Genomic DNA, 26,106 nt, shown 5'->3' on the forward strand with positions numbered 1-26,106 from the left:
AAGTTTTAAGTCTAATGGATGTAAATGATTATTGCACAATCTACTTTGGAATCATAAATTAAGTAGTAATTCTGCCCGGATGAGCTATAGAAGATCCTACAGGTGAGGTGCCATTTGTGCTAGCTTTGAATGTTGCAGACAAGTTTATAAAGGCATCAGGAAAAAAGGATACCATAAACAAAAACTATTTTTCTTTGTCCTGAATATGAGCAAACTCTAAGGCTTAGCCTTGAGCTTCCTGATCTTTCTGCACTGAAGCCTCTCACTTGGAAAGCTTGCCCTATTTTCTACATTCATCGACTTAACTACCAACTTAATGTACTTGAATTTCCAAATCATAAATCTAACATTGACCGCTCTCCATTTCATGTCTTCTGCTTTCTAATAGACATTGTTACTTGGATATTATATCATTACATAAAACTTGTGACAAAGCAAAAAATGTCATCACTTTTCTTAACTAGCTCTTCCTTCCAACTTTTTGTCAGCTTGAAACCTCTTTGTTAGTTATGCCCATCCACTTTTTCCTCCTGTGTGCACTTTTTTCCATTATTTCTCTTGCTGTCTTTCTATTGTTTTCATTTGTACGGTGGTCACTTTATCTACAGCAGGTCTTTACATAAAAGTTAGTGCCCTACTCTTCTCTGAGCTCATCTTCCTTTATTTGCCCAGTGTGCTATTGGTAGTTATACCCTGAAGTACAATTTTATATCGCCTCTTGTTAGAAGACACTTTTTTAAATAATTTATTTTCTTTATTTTTTCAAATACATTTGTCTCTGCCTTCTCCCCACCACCCTCCCCAGCCCCCCTCCCCCCTCCCTCCCTCCATCCTTCCTCTTTGGTTTTGTCCATGAGAAACTTGCTACATGTTCCCCGACCCTCCCATTCCCTTCCTTTTCCCCTGTCCCCCCCACCCTCCATCCCTCTTGCCTCTGTTTGTTTCTTTTCCTTTCAGTGTTGTTGGTCTTATTTTCCTTGCATCTTTGTATTGTTGGTTAGGTTCCGCTTATAGGTGAGATCATATGGTATTTGTCTTTCGCCCCCTGGCTTATTTCGCTTAGCATAATGCTCTCTAGATCACCACACCATTACCAATTGAGTAAAATGAGAAGCTTTTACATTTCAGACCATTCGCCCTGTGGTCCCCTTCTGCTTTTAAAGCATTATCCCAACTCTTAGCACTTTACTTCATGCAATTGCCTCCTTGAAATTCTGTGGGTGACCCCATGCTCCAACCTTATCTAAAATCTATGTATTTTTCAAAATGTTCTCTTTGAAGTCATTCTAGAGACTTGAAGAATGCTCATGGTCTTTAGTGGGAAATAGGCACTTGCATAGGCTACTTTGTTTAGTGAAGTAAACCTGTACTTATTAATAATATGTCCAGTAATTTCAAGTAGTTGGCAAGCATCCTAAAAGTAAGGACCATGTCCAATTCTTTTTAGTTTCATCTGAGCCTAGTATGCTACTTTGTCTCTGCATTCTGGTATTCACTAAATATTTGATGATGGCAATATTTTACATGAAATGTGTTAGAATAGGAACAGAATCATGGGACTATATTTCTGAGACATAATATCATGGAATTAGGTCATATTTTAACAACAATCAAGGAACCATCCAGATCCTTTTGCACTAGAAATTCATATAATATTAAATGAAATAAGCTGGCAGTTGACTGGGGCAGTGGCTATCATTGTGATAAAAGTTTGCCTCACTTCTCTGATTGGACAGCCAACTGGAGCAGACAACCTTAAAAAAAATGTTACAACGGATTTCAGTTGGCTTTGGGGACTAGGAAGAAGATCCCATATCTGATGCAACTATGAGGAATGGGCGAGGAAAGCAGAAGAAGTAGATATCCTGATCTATGTTTGATTTTAAGCTTTCATTATTGAACATATGAGCGGCTTCAGTAAAAAGAAATCAAACTTGAAAGAGGCAAATTGTTTACATTTATTTTAATTTTCATGATAAAAGATATAGAAGTTATCCTGCAACAGGCCTTTATTTTTCATGGGGACCATGAAACCCAAGGGTCTACTTTATGTAGTGCTCCAGGCACTTCCATTAAAAGTTGATAGTAATCTGTGTTTAGATGAACTTTGTGGAGCACAAAGGAGTAGGGAAAACCTGTCCCCTCTTTGCTACTTAGAGAAGAATGGCTACGCAGGGAAACAGTGCTTTTTAAAAAGTATTTATTAAAGTTTCGTTTGCAGCAGATTATTTTCCTTCCTGGGAAAAACATCATTTCATTGACAAATTACCCAAATCTACACAGTGCAGTGAAATGGCTTGGCTGAGTTAGCTTCTTCAAGGAGGCAGCAGATGCTGATTAAGCACTCAGTATGTGCTCCAAGCTGTGCCATATTTTGTGTTGAGTGCACACAGTGTGTTCTTTCGGTTTTCTTTAAAAAGCTACAGAGTAAAGGTAGTTTGAATTATACATCCTAACTAAAATTTTGTAAAGCTTCATAAAAAGACAAAGAAGAATAAAATCTCTGATGTTTCTACTACATCAATACAGCTAACATTCTTAGTATATTTTTTTCCAAAAAATGTAATGCATAGATATTTCCTCATAATTTTAGTCAAATGCAATATCATATTCAATTTTTCATATACACATTTTTTATATTTTATACTCTTTGTAATTGTATAATATGGCTACACAATACTCCATTGAGATGATATAACAAAGTGAATCAATCATATCCTTATAGTAGATTCTTAGTTACTATTTTTTTTAATTCACATTACCGTGTTTCTAATTAACATTAATAATAAGTCCTGACTGTCTTGCCCTTCACCAGAGAACTGCCCTCCACCTTCTGGAAGCATGTCCTGAGAAAGAGACCATATTGGTGAAAGATGGAAACCATGAATAATGGGGAATGGTTGTAACGGTGGGACATGTTTAGCCTAGAAAAAAAGGAAAATTGGAGTTTTGTCTGAAGACAGACACATGAGATATACTTTAGCTATACCTGCAAAGAAAGTGTCATGATCAAGGGCTTTAGATAAAGAAAGGAAAACAACTAACTAGACTGAGATACATATCCTAATAATTGAAGCTTCCCAAAGTGGAATGGGCTGCTTTATGGAAACATTGAATTAATTCCCTGTCATTGGAAATACTCAATCACCACTAAGAGTATTAGAGAAACTTTAAGTTATGGAGATCTCTTCCAATATTCTTTTAATTCCTTATTCCTTTGTGTTTGTGTCTGGGCTATCATTATTTTCTTATATGTTTCAACATTGATTTCAACATTAACTTTTTCTTGTGCTTTTAAGCTAGAATAGGTGCAAGAAGAGTTGCTTTCCTAGAAGAGGAGGAGGAGTGTATTGGAAATTGATGAGGGAATATAACATCATCATTTAAGAGTTGATATCATCATTGTATTATAATAATGACTATGTGTCATTATACATTTGTCTAAACCCATTGAATTTATAACACTAAGAGTAAATGCTAAGGTAAAGTATAGACCTTGGGTGATTATGATGTGTTAATGTAGGGTTATCTTTTGAAAAGAGTGTAACATCCTGGTGAGTTATGTTGATAATAGGGGAGGATATGCATGTGTGGGAGCAGGGAGAAATCTTTCTCTCATTTTTGTAAACCTAAAGCTGTTAAAAAAATTAGTCTTTTAAGAAGTGGCAAAAAAAAAAAAGGAATGATATCATCACTGGAAGCTGACATCACCAATTGAAACCAGTGTTCTTCTCATAAGACTATAAGAATCATTCTACTCTATTTTTTAAAATAGTAAAGAATTTATTGAAGTGTACCATCTACTCTTATGTAAGCTTATTTCACACCCCACGACAGAGGCATGCATTTCTTTTTTTAAATTATATTTTATTGATTATGTTATTACAGTTTTCCCAGTTTTTCCCCCTCTGCCACCCTCCACACAGCACCCCTTACTCTCTCAGGCAATCCCTATACCATCTTTCATGTCCATGGGTCATGTGTAGGTTCTTTGGCTACTCCATTTCCTGTACTATATTTTATACCCCCATGGCTGTTCTGTAACTACCTATTTGTACTTCTTAGTTCCCTAACCTCTTTCTTCACCCATTCCCCCATCCCACCCCCCAATCTGACAACCATCAAAATACTCTCCGAATCCTTGATTCTGTGTTTGTTCTTCTTGTTTGCTTAGTTTGTTTTTTAGATTCAATTATTCATAGGTATGTATTTATTGCCATTTTACTGTTTAGTTTTGATTTTATTCTTTTTATTTAATAAATCTTGTTACCATTTCATATAATAATGGTTTGGTGATGAAGAACTCCTTTAATTTTTCCCTACCTGGGAAGCTCTTTATCTGCTCTTCAATTCTAAATGGTATCTTTGCTGAGTAGAGCAATCTTGGCTATATGTCCCTGTTTTTCTTGTGTTCTTTATTTTAATTAATGTATTCTTCATTTCTGATTGGCTCTTTTTTATGCTGTTGAGGTCCTCACTTAGTTCCTTGGGCATCCTTATAACCAGTGTTTTGAGCTCTACATCTGATAGATTGCTTATCTCTATTTTGTTTAATTCTTTTTCTGGAGTTTTCATCTCTTCTTTCATTTGGGCCATGTTTCTTTGTTTCCTCATTTTGGCAGCCTCCCTGTGTTTGTTTCTGTGTATGAGGTGGAGCTGCTATGACTCCCTGTCTTGGTAGCATGGCCTAATGTAGTAGGTGTCCTGTAGGGTCCAGCAGCACAGCCTCCCCTGTCACCCAAGCTGGGTGCTCTAGGTTCCCCTTCATGTGGGCTAAATACACCCTTTTCTTGTAGTTGAACTTTGGCTACTGTTAGCAGGTCAATGGGAAGGATTTACCCAGGCCAGTTAGCTTCAAGGACTGGCTGTAATCACTGTTCACCAACCTCCACCCACCTTGGAAGATCAGCTGTGCAGGGGCAGGATGGTGGGTGCACCCACTTGGTCTGTAGTTGTCCACTGTGTTCTCAAGCCCTGAGGTTTCCTGAGTGGTGCAGGCCAAGGTCAGCCCCCATCTGTGTTTTGCCCAGGGCTACCCTGACTGAGCTATAAATCAATATGAGATGTCTGTTACTTGTGCAGGGCTTGGAGATTCCCAGGTGAAGCCAAGCTGTTAGTCTAGGCTGGTCGCTGCTAGTGCCAGCTTGAGGCCCCTTAGTGAGAGATATGGGAGGATGGAGGCTCTCTGAGGCTAGCTGTTGCTTGTTTGAGAGGTTTTAGGAGGCTTTAAAGCATGATCCAAGGCCAGCCATTTACATGGAAAAGTAGCTTGGATGGGCCCATAAAGTTGGGTGGGACGGAGTCTCTAAGGATCTCCAGAGAAAAGCAAACTGTGTTAGCCAGGTTGATGGAGTCTCAGGTATGGCACCAGTTGCTGGCTCTGTGGCTCTGTGGGCAGAAGGTTCAAAAAAGGGACAATGGCCCACATTTCTGTCTGAGAGAAGGCTTTACCCCAGCTCTTGACCTGATGCCAGATAGTTCACTTTCTCCCTATATGCCACAGGTGCCTTTCAAGATGCTACCCTGGTGCTAAAGTTCAGAAGGAGTGAGTCTGATTAAGTCTGTGTATGGGTTTTTTTAAGAGAAGCTTCTTGGGACTCCAGAGCTATCTTCCACCTATTCAATTCCTGCTGGTTTTTATAGCCAGAAGTTATGGGGGCCTATGTTCCTGGCACTAGAACTAGGTTGGTGGATCTGGTATGTATCTGGGACTCCTCACTCCCCAGATATTCTTCCTGAATTTTTATCCACTACCTATGCATGTGGGACCTGGCTATTCCATGTCTCTGCCTCTCCTATCAGTCGGGATGGTTGTGGTTTCTTTTATTCCATAATTGTTAGACTTCCATTCAACTCAATTTATGATGGTTCTAGTGATGGTTGTTCCATATTTTAGTTGTAATTTTTATGTGATTGTGTGAGGAGATGAGCCATGTTTCCCTATGCTGCTATCTTGACCCGGCTTGCATTTCTAAAACAGATGGAGGATTAAGGTGCATCTGCGGCCATAGAACAAAGTAATCCAAGTAACCCGCAAGTGGACACATTCTGTTTCTTTATGTCTCCTTAATATATAATTCCACATGAGTATGTATTGACAAACTCAAACAATGATTTTTACATTTTGTTCCCCCCCAAATATTATAAACCCCTTAGGAGTGGGTAGAATTGTCATTTTTCCGGTGTCTTTTCCAATGGGGCAGAAGGGACATTTCTTTTTTTAAACATTTGTGGAAATGGCCTATTTTAGTTTCATTCTTGTCATTCATCTGATTCTTCACAAGCAAAAAATAAGTGTGTTTGCATTAATGTATTTGGGTTACATCATTTTTATTCAAACAATATTAAGAAGTATGTTCACACAATGTTCTGGTATTTCCTTGTGTGTGTCAGACTACAGCTTTTGTTCCTACAGACATCTCTTCCTGACCTTCAGATTTTCTGAATATTATACCTCTTTTCCTAGCTGACAGAGGTCATGTCTATGTTGCTATTAATATCTAGTGTTCTAGTATGGCAAATATTAGATCTGAAGGAAGTTATATTTTAAATTTTAATAACATTACTATGTTAATCCATATTATTTTTAAAAGCTCAGTTTCTTTGAAAGCTTCCAGAAATTCATTCTTAATTCTAAAAATGAGTGATTATTTCTAGAAATTATAAGACATCCAACAGTTCAAGACCATTAATCCAGGAGACACAAGTCATTTATTTTTTTTAAATAACTTTACCTAATAACTAATGTTTACTTGTTTTATTAAAATATCTCTTTGGAACTTCATTTTCCATGTACTGTTACACTTAGAAAAATTTTCCTCATTGGGGCTTTAGAGATCCTCCTACACTGTATTTGTTGGTACTCATTCTAGCTGTGGATTTGGCAAGTATGGGAAGTGTGTATTAGCAAAGGTGTAATGTTTATAGGGTGAAATAGTAAACATTAAGTGAATTTTGCATTGCTTTCTTTTTGGGTGGTGCTGGAGCATAGTTTGAATCAACTTTTTGTATGTGTTTGAGGTTAATGACTTTCCTAGGCCAATTCTTTTTGGTTCATTACAATTTTATTAAACTAGAATGTACCCTGCTGTAGCTATTTGCTTCTTTCATTTTTTTCATTTATTCATCATTAGCTATGCACCCTACTGGGTCTAGATATTGGGCACAGGCTAGGCATACAAAAAGAAAAAACATGACTCTCTACCTCAAGGAACAAACTTTTGGTTGGACAGTAACAGAGGCCACAGGAAATTGCTGAGTCTTCTCTGTGTATGTTTTAAGGTTTTATGATAGTAAGTTTAATTATAAGCTGTTTCCTAAACTGTGATGCTGTGAGAAAGCAGCATTTGTCTGTGTAGCAATACTTTTTCCAAGCTTTATTGAGGTATAATCTATACATGATCATTTGACATATACATTGTGAAGTGACCACCACTATCAAGTTAATTAACATATCATCTCCTCATGTAGTTACCTTTTTTTGGTGGGTCATGGCCAGGGATGAAATATTAAATGGACGTGACAAGAAACTCACTTTTACTTTTCTCGCATGTAGGCTGTATAGATGGCCACAGAGTGCCTAGTTGGAAGTTATCAGTATTTTCTCTCCATTCTGTGTACAAATGAAAATTTCTCTGTTTTTTGGGTGACATCTTTCATATTAATGATTGTGGTTAGAAGTAATTAAGTCAGCCCCTTATTGGAGTTTTTTATGTCTTCAACTATTTTGTGGCTACTCTGGCTATTTCAGAGTCAAATCTAAATACTTAGCAATGAAGCTTTTATAATTCCTTCCCATTCCATTTCTCATCCTGAATTAAACCAGGGAAGCCTTCTAAGGAAGGCCTCCTCATCTATCATATCCCATTGTGTCAATAACTGGAAACTCATTCCTAATACCAGATTTTTTATTTTTTTTATTTAGCAGAATATTTTTTATTTAGCAGAATTTTTAAGCTTTCTTTTGTTGGATATGGAATTAATTTTCACTTTTCTCAGTGTCAGGTTCAGAAATCACTGGGATTTTTAAGTGTGGTATATTGAGTCTTTTGCAACTGCATGTATTTAACAACCAAATATCCTAAGTAAATAATTGAATTAATGACAAGAATAAAAGTAGAGGCCTGTGACATTATCAAGCACCAATCTCAGCCACCCGCTTAGCTGTCCCAAACAGATCACTGCTGACATTCCGTGGACACATTGGTGGTCACTCTTGGCCCATTTGTCTTTTTCTGAAGCCTCTGGGTCCCATGCAGTATAGAGTTCTGAAGTACAGCATACAAACAAAGAAATAGTCTTTCATTCCCATACTTCACCAGCAGATCTTTTCCTTCTTCCATTCCCACAGTTTTCTCTATCCTCCTAACAGAAAAGATAGGTTTAGGCATACTTTATAGACTGGAATGGTTTCAAAGAATATATTCTACAGTAAATAGTTTTAAAGAACTATGGGTAACAGCAATATCATTTTGCAGAAGAGATCCATCCCACTGCTATTTAATTAAAATCTTTCTGCTGATGGAAAGTTCTCTCTCTGGTGTTTTCTTTAATGCATTCATGATGCATCTGTCTGGGCTCCCTTGCTAGAGATATCTTTCATTATAATCCGCTTACCTAAGTTTGTAATTAAAATTCTAAAGTAAAATTTCCAGTGGCAAATTGCCAGAGGGCCCAGTGAACTTGTCTTATTTCTCTGAAAGAAATCACTCTTTGAAAAATTTGATTTTTTGTTTTGATCATTTTATTATTTTGAAGTTTTGTGTGTGTGTACACATGTGTACACACATTAATGGGTTAATATGAAGATGAAGAGTGGCTTTTTGTTTGCTATCACCAATTTCTGCCTGTTTCTGTGAAATTAGAGGTAGATAATAATAAGTGAGTGTTTTGCATTTTTTAAGGTAGGAAAATGGTAAATAAAATATATTTCAAAACAAGTGCCTTCAGGCTTTGTTGATCTATTTGAAACATTTAGAGAAAAGTAAGAAAGAAAAGAAAGCAAAACCCTTAGAGATGCTTAGTAGAAATAATATCCATTTTATATTGGTCAAGAATGTTCTTTCAAATTTACTTGTGGTTTATGCAATAAAAGATCTAAAAACACCTTTTGCATTTCAATTAAATTTGGAGTGTTCTCTTTTGGGAAGAATGAGATGAGACAGGATTAAAGTAAATTCTGTCAGTTCTCCTGAATCTAATGAGCAAATTATTATTGGTCAATGTCCAACCATAATAAATGAAAACTTATAAAAGGTAATGGAAGAGAGTGCTAGAAATTTTTATAGGCTTATAAACATGCTATTATTTTTATGTCAGCTGTGGACACGGTTTTCAATAAGTTCCTCTGCAACAGTAGATGCATAATTAATCAAGGGAACACAAAGCTATATTTACAGTTTATGTGAATAATTCTCTTGACATTAAATATTTATAATCTTGCATTGCAGAAAATATTAATGAGCAATTAAGTATTTTTTAATTTCAAAGGTCAATAGCTTTAGAAAGGGATGTTACTTTGTTCACATATTCTAGGTATACTGAATTCTTTTATAAAGCTTTTTAGAATAACTGTTATGTGTAAACCTATAAAAACATCACTATCTATATATAAATACAGATATATTAAGTGCATTTTGTTATATATTACATATATAAAACATATTATAAATAAATATTTATTTTGTAAAATTTGGTTAAAAGAGATTATCAAATTCTTCAAATTTAAGAATGGACTATAGACTAATATAATGTACCTATTTTATAACTTAAAATATCTACAGAAGTGATTGTACTAACTTTATTACTCTTTCTAGAATTCAATGCTTTCAAATTGAATGCATTTTCTTTTTATAATTAACCTAAGTTCCTCTAAACAGATTATAAAGATTTCATTTTTTCCTCTGGTGACTTACCTTATGTTTTTTCATATTATTTCCATTAAACTATTTAACTCTCATTTTTCCCTACTTTATAAAAAAGGAGTCCTTCACTTGAGGATTTAAGAGTGTAGAAAACATGTAACTTTTTCTATTCTTCTGTTCTTTTGGGGATGGTAGAGTGGTATATTTGTAATTTATTGATAAAGGGAGAGGAATTTTTCAGCTATTTGCCAGCACTAAAATGATTTTCAGGGTTTCACAACTATTAAGTTAACTTTACTAAGCACAGTGGAGGGAATTCAGAAACTCAAACCAAAAGAAACTTACAACATTATAAAGTTTACCATTGGCCTGTGCAAAAACTAACTTAAATGTTATTTGAGAGATAACCTATTGCTGTTCTTAATTTAAATAATTTCCATTTGTCTGTAAGCTACAAAAATTAAAATGACAAATTTGCATTTTAATCAGCAATTTTCTTTGTGCTTTAAATACAAAGATTAGGATCCTGATAACATCTTTTATTGAAGCATATTAGCATTCAGTAGTAATAGTAGTTGTTGAGTAATAATGCAAGGAAGGTCCTAAGATAAAAAGTAGGAAATTATACATTTTAGAAGCCAGTCCTTTTAGATAAATTTTATTCTTTTATTTTATATTTTTTTTCCATAAGAGTCAAGAAATTTATGTTTGGAAGCCATTTTGTGCTTTAAAAAAAGTAAATGAAAGACCAGGACCAGATAGTTTTACTAGTGAATTCTACTAAACATTCAAAGAGGATTTGATATCTGTTCTTCTCAAACTCTTCCAAACACTTCAAGAAGAGGCCATTCTTCCTAACACATTTTATGAGGCCAACAAAACCTTGATACCAAAACCTGGCAAGAAAAACACACAAAAAAGGAAACTACAGACCAGTATATCTGATGAATACAGGCACAAAGACCCTAAACAAAATCCTAGCAAATTAAATAAAACAGTACATTAAAAAAAATACTACATCACAATCAAGTGGGATTCATTCAAGGGGCACAAGAATGGTTCAATATAGACAAATCCATCAATATAATACATCGCATTAACAAAACAAAGAATACAATTATATGGTCTTATCAATAGATGTAGAGAAAGTATTTAATAAGATACAATGTCCATTTATGATTAAAACACTCAATAAAATGGGTATAGAAGGAAAGTACCTAAACATAATAAAGACCATGTATGACCAAACCTCAGCTAGTATTGTACTCAATGGTGAAAAACAGAAAGCTTTTCCTCTAAAATCAGGAACAAGACAAGGATGTCTACTCTCACTACTCTTATTCAACATGGTTCTGGAAATTCTAGCCGGAGCAGTCAGGCAAGGGAAAGAAATAAAAGGCATCAAAATTGGAAATGAAAAAGTAAAAATGTCACTTTCTGCACATGACATGATTCTATACAGGGTGGGGCAAAAGTAAGTTAATAGTTCTGTGTACTCAAGACACAGAGTTTATTCTTGTATTATTATTTATTAATTATGTATTATTTTCAATATGAACAACTGTAAACCTACTTTTCCCCCACCCTGTACATAGAAAACCCTAAAGACTCCACCAGAAAACTATTAGAAACAATAAAAAAAAGGCAGTAATTTTCAGGATACTAAATTAGTGTACAAAAATCCACTACATTTCTGTATACTAACAATGAAATTTCAGAAAAAGAACGGAAAAAAATAATATATTTGACTTGCAACAGAAGGAATAAAATGTTTAGGAATAAACTTAAAGAATCCGAAGGACCTACATATTAAAATTACAAAGCATTGTTTAAAAAAGATCGAAAAAGACACAATGAAATGGAAATATATTCTGTGTTCATGGATTGGAAGAAATGACACAGTAAAAATGTCCACACTACCCAAAGCAATATACAGATTTAATGCAATCCACATAAAAATTGCAATGTCATTTTTTAAAGAAGTAGAACAAAAAAATCATCAGAAACCACAAAAGACCCAGAATAGCAAAGTAATCTTGAGAAAAAAGAATGAAGCTGGATGTATCACGTTATCTGAATTCAAAGTATATGACAGTGCTATGGTAATCAAAACAGCATGGTATTTTCAGAAAATTAGATAGACTGATGGAACAAATAATTTTTTAAAAGATTTTATGTATGTATGTATGTATTTTTGGAAAGAGGGGAAGGGAGGGAGAAAGAGAGAGAGTGAAACATCAATGTGAGAGGAAAATATCAATTGATTGCTTCTCATACATGCCCCAACCAGGGACTGAACCCGAAACCTAGGGATGTGCCCTGACTGGGGGAGCAAACCAGCCATGTTTTGCTTTGTGGACAATGCCCAAACAACTGAGCCACACTGGTCAGGCTTATGGGCAAACAATTTTGATAGAGGAACCAAAAACACACAATGGAGAAAAGAAAGCCTCTTCAATAAATGGTGCTGGGAAAATTGGAAAGACACATGCAAAAGAATGAAACTATAGTTTGTCCCCATGTACAAAAATTCATTCAAAATATATCAAAGACCTAAATACAGGTCTGAAACAATAAGTTACACAGAGGCTGATATAAAATTGATATAAAATATACTAAACTCAAGGACCTTGGCCTTAGAGAAGATGTTATGAATTTGACTCCAAAAGCAAGAGAAGTAAAGACAAAAATAAATGAATGGGACTATTTCAAACTGAAAGCTTCTGCATAACAAAATAAACTGCCAGCACAAGAAGGCACCAGCCAAACGGGAGATGATATTTGCAAACAGCTCTGACAAAGGGTTAATATCCAAAATATGTAAAGAACTTATAAAGAACTCATATAACACAACACCAAACTAATAAATCCAATTAAAACATGGACAGAGGATCTGAACAGACACCTCTTCAAAGGAGACATGCAAATGGCCCACAGTTATATGAAAATATGTTCAACTTCACTAGCTGTTAAGGAAATGCAAATCAAAACTACAATGAGATACCACCTCACACCTGTTAGAATAACTCTTATTAACAAAACAAGAAATAACAAGTATTGGAGAGATTGTGGAGAAAAAGAAACTCTCATTCACTGCTGGTGGGAATTTAACTGGTACAGCCACTGTGGAAAACAGCATGGAGGCACCTAAAAAATTAAGACTAGAATAAAATAAAATTTAAAAAGAGACAAAAAAATTAAGAATTGAGTTATCATATGACCCAGCAATCCCTCTTCTGGCTATCTACCCAAAAATCTCGAAAACATTTATTTGCAAAGGTATATGCACACCTATGTTCATTGCAGCATTATTCACCATGGCCAAGATGTGGAAACAACCAATAAAGAGGATGCAGTACATATATACAATGGAATATTACTCAGCCATAAGAAAAAGATGAAATACTGCTATTTGTGACAACATATATTCATCTTGAGAGTATTATGCTAAGTGAAATAAGTCATACAGAAAAAGCTAAGAAACATATAATTTCACTCATATATGGGATATAAAACTGAAACTCCTAGACACAGACAACAGTATGGTGCTAACCAGAAGGAAGGAGAGTGGGGGTAGTTAAGGGTAAAGGGAGCCAAATATATGGTGACAGAAGATGATTTGACTTTGGGTTGTGAACATACAATACAATATACAGATAATGTATCATGCAAATTTATACTTGAAACCTATATAATCTTATAAATCAATGTCACCCCAATAAAGTTAATTTAAAAAGTCTGGTTGGAAGAAAATAAAATTAAAAAAGAATGAAAAAAACTTTATCTAAAAAACATGGAAATATGATTTGTTAAAAAATGAGAGTCAGCACCTTTAGTTCTATCTTAGGCAGCAGATAGTTCTGTGGGTTGGATAAGACCCCATACCTGTGTGTTTGAATATTTTATATATGTTCCAAATGTTAGGATTTTATACATAATTTTAATATATGTCAAAGTAGTTTAGTTTTTCAGGTATATGGGCTTTCCTAATCATCTGTGTCTTATTGAATGCTAAAGAATCCTGATCAAATATATGGTCCAAGGTTAAGAAAACTTTAGAAAAACAGTTACAAATGTAAACTCAATAATCTATTTATTCATTTAGTAAATCTTTATTGAATATCTACTGATTTCCAGACAATGTATGAGTCACTGGGCATATAACAGTAACTGAAGTAAAGTATACTAATAATATTATACTTCAGGAAATGAAAATAAACAAGTAAACCAATATATACTAGGTTGTCAGGTATTGATCTTTTCTAAGTGTTATGAACAAACAACAAATAAATGTTAAGAGAATAGAGTGATTGCAACTGTGATGAACAGCTTGTGGTCTGGGAAGGCCTTTGAGAATAATTAAGTGAGGAAGCAACCAATGTGGATACCTAAAGAAAAGTAGTACAAAGACTTTGAGAAGGTGTATCCTTGAAGCAAAAGAAAAAGGCCAGTGTGTCTGGGCTAGATGCGTGAATGGAGACTAGTAAGGAGAGGAAGCCAAAGCCCAACCAGCAAAGTCTTTAGATTCTATTCTGTAATGGGAAGCCATGAGATGATTTTTAAAAAGGAAAATGCCTTTTTCTTTTTTAAAGATTATTCTGGATTTTCTATAAATAATACATAAAATATAACCATGAGTAAAAGCAGAAAAAACAATTAGGCTGATGCAGAGCTCAGGGGAGAAATGACGGCAGATTGCACAAGGAAGGTAGTGGCAAAAAATATGGAAGTGACTTGGTACTCATAGATTGTGAAGGTGTTGCCAACTATATTTGCTGGTGGATGGTTTTCAGATGTGGGAAAAAGGATATCAGGACAACTCCTGGGTTCCTGGTCTGTTAAACTGTGGTACCATTATTGAGACAGGGACGCCGAGGGAAGAAAGAGGCTGTAGGTTACATAGGGGAGCCATTAGCTCTGTTATGCATGCTACATGTGAGTTACTCATCAGACATCCATGTGGGGATGTTCAGTGCTAAGTTGGGTGTACAAGTTCAGGAACAAGCCAGGATTAGAGATGCGAGAAAGGATATGGAGAAATGGGAATCACGAGGCATGGTATTTAAGGCTGGGAACTAATCCAAATACAAAACCACTGGGGAAGTGGGCAAAGCAGGAGAAGAAAAGGAGGCTAAGGACAGAGTCAGAAATATCAATCTAGAGGTCAGAATGAGGAAATAACTAGAAAAGGAGGCTGAGAAGCAGTGGCTAGTGAGAAGTAAAAAAGTGAGAAAAACTTGGTGATCTTGTCTCAAGTGAAAAAAAAAAAGTGATTAAGAAAGAGGGAGTGGAAGATTTGAGCACCAACCAGGAATGGTAGAGGGTAATGAGGACATGATTCCATGAGGTAATAAGATTTTCCCTGAGGTGATGATGAGGTAGTTCTAAAATTTTAACAATATGTCCATAGTAACCTGAGAACTAGGGAGGTCTTGACAACTACAAAGATATAGCTACATAAATAGATTCTTATTTTAAACTAGATATGTATAAACGATTTGTTTTCACTGGGGAGCTGAGACAGCACCCTTTCTTCACTGCAGTGCCACTTATAAAAATGACAACATACATGTTACTTTTCTTTGAATAATGCAAATATGAAGAATAAACCAACCTCACCTACTTAGAAATAGGGACATCCACACTCTGGTTTACAGAGAGTTTCAGTGTGTCGGTTGAATCGTGAGAGAAGCTGTGTAGAGGCGCATTCATACAAAAAAGTTATGTCAAGGGACATGGACTCTGAATGAGTCATAGTTGCCTTCAGATCATGTAACAGAAAGCATAAAAAAAAGTGGCTTAAAACAGGCACTGATTTTTCTCACAGAGCAGAAAGTTTGGAGGTTGACAGTCTAGGGCAATCGCTGAAGCTCTGTAATGACCTGGAGTCTCAGGTTTCTTCTCCTTCCCAGCTCCATGATCCTTAGCGGCTGGCCTCCATCCTCATGCTCTCACGTGGCTGCTGTACCTCTAGGCAGTATATCTGCTTTCCAGGCAGGGTTAATGAGAAAGGAGGCAATGACCAAGAATGACACTTTCATACTTTCTCCTTTGGGGTTTTATATTTGTTCTGGAAAAGGGAAGACTTTCTCTGCTCCTCATTCTCTTGGCATTCTTGACACACTGCAGATCATTGGCTGGAACTGTCATGTGGCCACTCTAGCTGCAAAGGAATCTGGAAATGTCATATATATGTGAAATACATATTTATATATTTAATCAGGGCAGGCAGACATTCTGAAAAAGTTGTAGTTCTAGAAGAAAGGGAGACTATAGCAATGTCTGCCACAGCTACCAAGATGTAGTCTTAAAGGTTTTGTCAAAACTCTTTCAAGCCGCCTTTCTGTCTTTTATGTCCTATGGCAAAAGTTTGTTCAGAGATAGGTCAAATATTTGTGAGATTTTGTGCAAAATTTTCTGTGGCCTCATTACATGAAGCAAACCTATTGCAATTATTAATACAGTAACTCCAAACCACAGTATTGTATGTTTTTATGGTATACTTGCAGGGATCCCATGCTAAAATTGATATAATTAAGAATTCTGCAAAACAAGGTGCATGGAAGAAGAGGTTGGTGGTTAAAAGGCTTGAGGAAGTTACTAGACATCACACCATTGAGAGGCCAGAAGTAAATCTCTCATAAAATAGAGATGATAATACCTGTTTTCTCCTTCACAGGGCCAGTGTGAATCTTTAATGGGGCTCTTGGTACAGAGTGCTTTTAGCTTTTCAGAACTAAGGCACAAATTTACAAGGTTGAGCAGATGAAAAAAATCATCTCTCATTCCTCTGCTACAGGATTGCACTCAAACCATTCCTTAAATATTGGTGAAGAAAGTATTTTTCTGAATTTTCAGAATGATGGCAAAAGTAACAATGGTAACCTTTTAGTGAGTGCTCATTCTCTGGCTGACACTCATCTAAGTATTTTCCATCCACTATTTTATTCCATCATTACCCACTATGTGTTGTGGGATCACTGTCCTCCTCATGTTGTAGATAAGGACCCTGAAGCTCTGAGGCCAGGTGACCCATGAGGGTCACCACATGTGATGCAGCACATAGATTGGGGCTGTTGTGTCAGGCCTGTTTTGTAATCCAGCTTTGATGTTTTCTGTCTGAGGTGACCTTGGAATAATTATTTAACATTCTTATGATCAGTCTCTTTTATATCTGAAAAATAAGAATAATTGCTTATAGTATTATATGAGGATTAAGTGAAATGATATGTAAATTGCCTTGCGGAAGCTTCTGAGAAACATGGGGTAATAAAGGATCTACATCTTCAGGGATAGGAAAAATTTCTTGTGTCGATTTTGGGTATCAATGTTAGTCTCCCCCATTTCAGGAAAAAAAACCCCATTGAGATCACTTACAAACAACTCGTTATCTCTGTGACCTTGGACTTGTTATTTAACTTTCCATGCCTTAGTTTCCTCATCCCTACAATGAGGGAAAATAGGAATAACTATTTTATGGGGCTTCGGTTTGAGTTAAATGAAGTACATAGGTCAATATTTTTATATTGACAGATTATGAAAGACGAAGTGAAATGTACAACATTGTAATGAGAAATTAGGCAGATAGCTGAGAAAAAGCAAATGCTTCTGTGCTTTCTCCAGTGATTATTTCATTAACAATCACTTGCGTTGGCAACTCGTTGGAGTCTTTATCCTAGCAATTCTGTTGGTCTGAACAATGGGTGTCCTCACTCCAGCCCGTTACTCAGGCATCCTTATTGAACTATCTTCTCTGCACAGTTGCCATGAGGTGGCACTATGGGGAAAGGGATGGTCAAGTTTGCTTTTCTCCCCCTTATTGCTGTTCCTTTCGTCCAAAAGCAAATTGGAACCATTTTTATTTTATTTTATATTATTATTTTAAGTTTTGTGCTTTTTAAATATTCAAGGACTAAAGCCATAAGAATACATTTAAGGGAAAAGGAAATGCATATGAAGTTTAAGATACATTTTTCATAGTTTGAATGGCCTTTAAATGATTAGAAAACTGAGGCTAAGAGGAAAAACTGTATTTTTTATTTCTATTAGTATTCATCAGTTTAGAGCTAACCTTGCAGATACATTTTAGATGCTAAGATATGTAGTAAATAAGTTGATTTGAAAACTTAGTGACCTTTGTGGTATAAATTATTCATGCCATCATAAATAGTACATATTTCTTGCATTATATATATATATATATTATCATAGTTATGGTATTTTTACATTTGTGTTATACAAAGGAGAAGGATCTAGTTGTTTCTTGTTTCCCCTCATTTTGTTTTTTGTTAACTCTTGTGTTAACTCTTCAAGTAATGGATGGAAGAATGACTTTCAGTGTCTTCCAAGGAATAACTTAGTAGGTTTCAGGCACTGGGAGAAAAGGGAGGCAACATAGTTTAGTGGAGTAAGACAAACTTCTGTTCAGATTCCATCCTGCACTTTCCGTCAGGTCAGCAGAGACTCTGATTTTACTTATGTATGTAAACCATGCAGCATGGAGAATGGAGGGAGCTTCATCAAGCCTGGCTTCCCATCCTCTGTCCTCAAGCTTCTTAAAAAAAGGAAATTAATGAGATATAGAGTAATGGGTAATACCAGATACTAAAAATGTGTTGGTGTTTTTCGGAGTGGAATCGCTGCGGAATCCTGAATAAAGATGTTTTTGTGTTGTTCATTCTCTAAGATCTGTATTTCAGAGTGTTTTATTAAAATTTTATTTGTTAAAATCAGTCTTGGATTTTTACTGGCACTGTCCTTGTTAGTCAGTGATGGTAGAGAGATACGGTGACTGCATGGGTCTAGCAGGGTTTCCAAGCACCTGCCCGGGGATCTGCCGTAGGGTCATGGCTCTTGGCTTAACTGAACAGAAAAGGAATAATAAATAAGTTGGGTCCCATGGCAGAGCCAGTATATGGTTCTGGACTAGTGAGGAAGACTATGAAGAGATGCAAAGTGTTCACAGAGACCTATGTTCAGGTAATTTTAATGTGTTTTTTTGCAGTAAAAATTCAAAAGTTGATGTAAAATTCAAAATATTTATATATAAATTCTTGGCTAATCTTCCAGCTCATATGTAGTCTCTCTGGAATTCCTAACTCTTTTATAGCTCTTTTTGGCTTTCCTCCTATAGCCATTAAGAATACAGCAAATATGCTTTTGGTCTTCCTTAGTTTCAGTTTACATTTTAATGATTTGAATGTTTTGATATATGCTTGATGTGTGTCTCCCACTAATAAGAATGGACAGAGTCATATCCTATATGCTGGGATTTTCTGTCATAGAAAAACTGGACTCACAGCTGATCCTGCTAGCTTATTACTTTCCTAATAATTATTATAACTCAGTATCAACTATTTTAAAACACAAATCATCACTTTTATCAAAACTTCTTTAATATTGCAGTGACTTACATCATCATTAAACAGAAGACCAATTCATTTGCTTTCCCAGGGGTATATTTTTCAGTTTTCAACTAATTTGTTTGTAGGATTCACTAGGACATTATACTGTTTTATGGGGGTGATATTTTTATTTTTTCAGTTGCCTGGGTGGTGTCTTCTAAAAATGTCCAGACTAAAGGTTTTTATCAAATCTATATTAAATTCAGTCACTTGTGTGTGTGTGTGTGTGTGTGTGTGTGTGCGCATGTGCACATGTCTGGAGAAAACTCTACATTGGTTTCTGAGGAAAACAATGGCCTGGCTTTAGTTCACCTTTCAACAGAAGTGGGGCTATCCATAGAGGCAAAAGACTTAGGCAGACTTTAAAATATCATGGTGCAATTTCCAAAGCATTTGTTGTGTTGCTTCTTAAAGCATGTGGATTTGACATCAGCAACATGAAATATCCATAGTCATGCATGCGTGTGTGTGTGTGTGTGTGTACAAAGATGTTGTGTGTAAGGGGGCACAATTCACATGGTACACAGATGCTAACTTACACGGGAGCTTGAGGTGGAAGCTGAGATTCCAGGGCTTCTAGATGGAGGAGAGATCCCCTTCCTATGTAAATCCATAATGACCCCCATGGCTTTGTGCACTCGGCAGAGCAGGCACCAACAGCTAAACGCACGTGCTGTGGCTGCGCTTCATTCTCAAACCACTCTGGGGGTCTCCAAGGCACTTCTCTAGCTCCTCACAGCTCCAACTCTGAATGTGAGACTGTTTCTTCACCTAGAGGATAAGAAGGAGAGTGGAGAGTATGCTTCCTGGTGGTCTTGTGTGTGTCTATAAGTCTTCATGTGTGCAAGGGGGGTGAAGTGTCTCTGTGTTTGCACACAGGTGAGGTTGCTGCCCTGTGGGCCGTGAAAAAGATCTCCATAGCTAGAGCAATTCAGGTTGTGTAATAATATACTAACTTTAAAAACGTTTTTACTTTTTTCCCGATTCACACAAAGATACCATATGAGCTAATAATAGCCTTGGAGTAAACTAAAATGAATATCCACATTGCCAAACCTTTAGTAAAGCCATAATTGTGGTAAACCATACTCTTGCATGTTTGCTACAAAGAAATGTGACCAGTTCAATTCTCTAGGCCAGAGGTTTTCGAATTGTGTCTAGTAATGTCCCAAAGGTAGGCCCTTGTGGACAAAGTCAAGCCAGAGAGCCCTATTTTGTTTCTACCAGAGCACTCCTGTTTTGTGCTTCTCGATAGTGGTATGCAATATAGAAGTTTGAAGAAAAACTTTTGGTTATTTATCCAAGTATTACCTTCATCTCTGTATCCAGGCAGGCCATCAGAGAGCTGTATACTTGAACTTCATTGCTTGACTCCTTGTAGAACCATTTTTACTGATTTGTACTTTGCCACTGCACCCATGGAGTATTCTAGGAGTGCCTCGAGGCTCCACTATATACAGAATTCCTTTATCTGTTTTATTAATGAACATCATCTATATTTATGAAGACTCTGGGTGTATAGTTCATCAGCACTTTTGAACAGGGTCATAGATTCTTCTAAAATAGTAAAAATAAAAAAGAATATATAATTTACTCCTATATACATTATGGCTATTATAGTAGTTACTTTTTCCCTTTGGTCATTAGGAAACTCACGGTTAGATTTGTTCCCCTCTTCTAGCATGTCTGTGGCTACATACTTAAGGGTAATAAATTCTACTTTTGATATTGTTTTATAAGTCAGTCATTTTATTTCTTTTTACTTATGTCTCTTGATGTATTTTTTTCTAATACATGTATTGTGGAAAGTTATTTTAGACTGACTCAGGTAGAATCTTCTTATTATCATTTGGAACACTCTCCTTGGATATGTTGTAAGCACATCAGACTTAATATTTTGTAAAGGGAATTATTTGCGTTGTTCTCTTCAAATTTGCCCCTCTTCCTATTTCTCATCCTTGGTAAAGAGGTCCCATGAGTCCAGTCATCTAAGTTGGCAGCCTTGCTGCTGTTTTTTATCTTCCCTCTCTCAGATCCCATCCAAATCCATTTGATCCAGCCTCAGCACTACCTTTCAAATTTCCCTTGATTCATCAATACTTGCCTAGACTAGTTCACTAGTTCCCTAACTGACCTCAAATTTACTGGTATCATCCCTCAATAATCCACTATGCACACGGATGTCAGTTATTTAAAAGTCATTTTCTCTCGTATAATTCTTATTGCTGTTTACAGAGTGAAGCCACATTGCTCACACAACATTCAAGGCTGTTTATAATTTGCTCCCCAGCCTACGTTCTAAATCTCACCTCTGTCCGTTCCTCCCTCACCTTTTGTGTCTTTCACAGCAGCCATCAGACCACTTGCCAGTCCCCAAACACAAAATGCATTTCAGCACCTCATTTTTTGGCAAAAAAAATGCCCTTCCTGGAACCTTGAAGCCCTTGTATTTCCCTAAGTCTCTTCTCAGATATTTTATGTGAGATTTCCCTCTTTTTTGTGACTACAGAAGGATTCATTGCCTCCTTCTCAATCTTTCCATCTCACTTTCTTAATCCTAGTTAGAGCAGTCCTCACCCTATTTAGACTTTGTTGTGTATGTGTATCTTTCTCCCCAAATCGTGAGCTTCTCCAGGAGTTTGGCTGGATAGAAAGTGAAATATACCAGGTATCTTCCAGCCCTCCTTCTAAAAATCAAAGTAAAATGAATGAGGGACTTTTGAGTTGCTAGAATTGATAATGCCTTCACTGGGTAAGGATTGAAAACATGGCTATTGTATTATATGTACTCTGTTTATGATAATTGAAAATTTGTAATGCCATTATGATAAAAGTTCTAGCAGTCAAAGTGAGTTTTTATAACTTTTGTATGGAAGAAACATATCTGATTTTCTTTTTTCTTTTAGGAATAGGCAAGTCAAGAGGCTGGAAATCTGAAGAATGTTTCCAAAGGACAATTTGGCTGTCACTTGCTGGGTATGGAGGAGGATGAGGAAGCTTTTTGTATTCCTTTGTCTCCTGCTGTCCCATGCAGCTCATTTGGAAGGCAAAAAGGATAATCGGTTCATCTGGAAACCAGGTAGGAATGTCCTGGCTGTTCCCATTTTCATTAATGAGAAGAATATTCTTTCCATGCTTGTTCTTATTTGTGGAGTAGGAGGAAATATCCAGAAAGGAAAAATAAATTTTTCTTCATTGTAATAACACTTATATTTGATTTTTATTCCTGCATTATTGTCACCTCCATCCAGGATACTTGTTATCCTTCTGAATTTTTGTGCTGCTGTCAATTAAAGATAAGATTTCCAGTTATATCTGCTTCTCCTTTGTCAACTATATCACCACTGTGCAGCACACTTAAAGCAAAAATGACATCGTAATTTAGTTGATATCCTCTGCAAAGACTGCTATGGACCAGCTCTGTATGTCCCTTTCTTTTAGGGTACAAACTGGATGGCTATTTATTATTGAATACTTTCTAATAAACCTGTATATCTAGGTTTGAGAGCATGAAAAATTATTCAGACAACTTGGCTCATTGGTTGTGGCTATAAAGTCACCTTAATGTGTTTTGTATATAACTATATTAATAAGTTGAATTGAGTTTTTATATAACTTATGTCTTTCTCTAAATACTTCCTTAATTTGGCTGTAGAAAAGATCTGTTGAATTTAATTTCAAAAGCTAATAATTCATTAACTAAAATTATGAAGCCCAGATATCTTGGTTCTTTGTATCACTGATGTTTTTCTTTGCTCTAGATTTTAATTTTCTCAAAGTTCCGCAATTAGATCATTTAAAAAATTTATTAGTGTTTCAAGAGTCCATTCTTGCAAATACAGATAACTTATATACTTAATATCTTGGAATGGGAAAATGTGATGTTGTAGAAGATGTATGATCCTCAAAGAGTTTTCATTTTTGTCTCATCATCTATAAATTAAGTAGACTGCAAATGTATTGTGTCATCATGAAAATATGTATAAAAGAGATATTTATAATATTTAAATGACTTTGCAAAAATGAAAGTAAATTATGCTTTAAAGTATATTAAGTAAAAAACCCAGCACCATTAGAGATACAGTCTGGAGGAAATTTAATTGCATTAAAGCCACTATAAGTTAATTTAATTGTGGGCTATATTATCACATTAGTGATTTGCATTTTTTACCATGGTAGTTTTAGGAAGCTTTGGAAATAGTTCTAAAACTCAGTATTGCATTTTTATAAATCAGACTATTTTATTTTAATCACAAAAGACTAAATATTTTATTAAATTTAAATAAGCACATTTATATGACTGTACTCTTGTCTAAAGTTTTCAAAAAAGCACAATTAAAGTGGAAAGTAGTAAATCTGAAACACAAAATTGTGAACCCTGAGAAATAAAAGACACCTACTAAGAAGGGCATCTGGTTGCTAACTCAGCTCACATTTTATAAAACAGCCTAGCAGCCATTTCTGCATACAGCCCTCTCATGTAAACTGCACTTCATGGAGAAGCCAACACTGAACTGCTTGCTGCTGCACTGAGCTGCCTGTCTCTGTACTGAATTGCCTGCCTTTGCACAGAACTATCTTCCTGCACTGTTTCTGCCATCTGAACCAGACATTATAGAGTTCCTGGAATCCTATTTCAACCAATAAGACTGAGGTTTTCCCCATCCACATGGAACTGTGCAGCTCTGGCCAATCAGAGTGGGCTGTTCTGACCAGTCAAGACAGTGACTTTTGGACTAATCAAACTGTGAGGATTTGGAGTCCTCACTTTGTGTGTGGATGGACCAATCATGAACCAGAGTTGAGGACTCCTGTCCATATAAGCCTGCTTTCCTTTGGCTCAGAGAGTGCACTTTCCCTTTAAACCAGAGACTAGAGACTGCATCTTCCTGGCTGAGCTGAAACACCGAAGACGTCTCACCAGAGAAGAGTGTAATGGAGTGGAGCAGGCCAACACAATGCAAAGCAAACCAGCAAGGAGCCCAGAAGAGTAGACCAGACCATTGAGAGGCAGAGCAGATCTGTTTAGCCAGAGAGGGGCCTGGCTCCAGGACCACCTGACCCCAGAATTGTTCTACAGCCATGCTGTTTTCACAGCCATGCTGTACCGTACTTGACCTGTTTTACATTGAGTAAAGTTTCTTACTTCACTGCACCCCAAACTGGGGATTCCAGTTAACACTGAATTGGTGCCAACTACCATCGATTGACGAAGGAGGTGTTTTAAGGAAATGGACTTATTTTGAATAAAATTTTAAAAGTCTGCTTTTCTAAAAGTGGGTCAATGGAACGAAGTGTTACAAACCTATTCTCATACTCTACAGAGGATGAACACTTTGATAACTGTCAAACTTAAGCTTCAGAATGAGAGTCCTTCCCCTCAGCCACATTGCATTGTTCAAAATCAACACAGATGTCATCACTCTCACTTTCATGGCATTCCTTGCTTCTTTCCCTCCTTAATGTGTCTTATAAAATTCAAAACAAAAGCTCAGACCTATCTGTGTATGTGAATCACCCAAAGTACACACACAAATATTAGTATTATCATTAATTAGGGTTCCGCAAAAAAATAAATGATACATTCAAAGTAGGCAATTGAGAAGAGTTTAATCAACAGATTATTTACAATTGTGGGAAAGTGTGAGCAGGTTTTAAGAACGGCTACAAAGAATTGTGGAGTGCTCATGGGCTAGTATTAATCTTTATGATTTCTGGGTCTACAGAGGCAAAGAAAGAAAGCGGTTGCTAGAATTTGGGGAGAAAACTTGAAGGAGGGGTTCCCAGACACATTCTGTGGCCTTTAGAGGTATTTAACCAACTTGCAGTAAAAGTAGGATAGAGGCCACAGGAATGAACAACCTTTGAACTCAACACCTTCTGCCAGGGTTCCCATTGGCTTAATCCAACCAGAAGCCACAGGGCAAGGGAGCCCATTGATGTGTCCATATAGACAGCCTCCCAGGCAGGGAGCATGGTGGAGAATGGTTGGGAATATGGATATAGAAATACCAAATGCATATCTACATATATGTGCATACTTACATAAACTTTGCTTCATACAATCAGAATCATGCTCTGCATCCTCTTTTGCAATTTGCTTTTTATCATATAATAATGTCTTGATGGACATTACTTATTAGTTCACATGGATCAATTTCATCTTTTAAAGGTTGCATATATTTTTTTGTATCTGTATTCAACAATTTACTTAACCAGCACTCTGTTGCATTATGTTTTTTCCCTATTGCTTACAATTTCAGTGTTTTTTAGTGTTTTGCTATTATAAATAATACTGACATAAATGCAACATGATTTCAAAGATAAGCAATAAATCATTTGGCAGAGTCATATGTCCTAGAACAATTCTGGGTCCTCACCTTCAGAGATAACCCTAAAATCTTAGAATCTGCTTATGGATGAGTTTATTATATTTCATTTGGATTTTTTAAAAATAACCGTACTACAGTTGAAATTTGATGAATTTTTGGAGTGCATTATCAAATCCAGCAATTGAGGTCCAATGTAATCTGGAATTGAACAGATTCTCAGTCAAATATACTTTATTCTAGAAACCTAGAAAACATTCTCTGGTTTAGACTGTAGTGTCAGCCACTTAAGCTCTTTTCTTGTGTCTGTTGCTTTTCCTCCTGAGTCCATAGGTTATCTGTTCATCAACCTCATCCAAATTGGAGGCATTTCTAAGTGAGTCCTGGATTTGTATTAACAATGGATTGAGGAATACTAAAAGAATGACGTATGTGTTGTTAAGGATTTCAGTTCTCAGGGAGAGACTTGAGAGCATTAGGCTGCAGGTTCATTGATTTGGTATGGTTGTT

At 36.1% G+C, this 26,106-nt stretch overlaps 1 protein-coding gene across 1 annotated transcript in view; it reads left to right on the plus strand.

Moving 5' to 3' along the window:
• Positions 1 to 22,207: 22,207 nt before the first annotated feature.
• THSD7B (thrombospondin type 1 domain containing 7B) overlaps positions 22,208 to 26,106 on the plus strand; it is a 774,554-nt gene continuing 770,655 nt past the window's right edge. The window contains exon 1 of the mRNA XM_054562681.1: positions 22,208 to 22,346. Coding sequence (XP_054418656.1) covers positions 22,208 to 22,346 — 139 coding nt within the window. The remainder of the gene's footprint in view (positions 22,347 to 26,106) is intronic.

The sequence above is a fragment of the Pteronotus mesoamericanus genome, unplaced genomic scaffold (assembly GCF_021234165.1).
Source record: "Pteronotus mesoamericanus isolate MK-2021 breed Mesoamerican mustached bat unplaced genomic scaffold, CSHL_Meso_final scaffold_651, whole genome shotgun sequence".
Taxonomy (NCBI): Eukaryota; Metazoa; Chordata; class Mammalia; order Chiroptera; family Mormoopidae; genus Pteronotus; species Pteronotus mesoamericanus.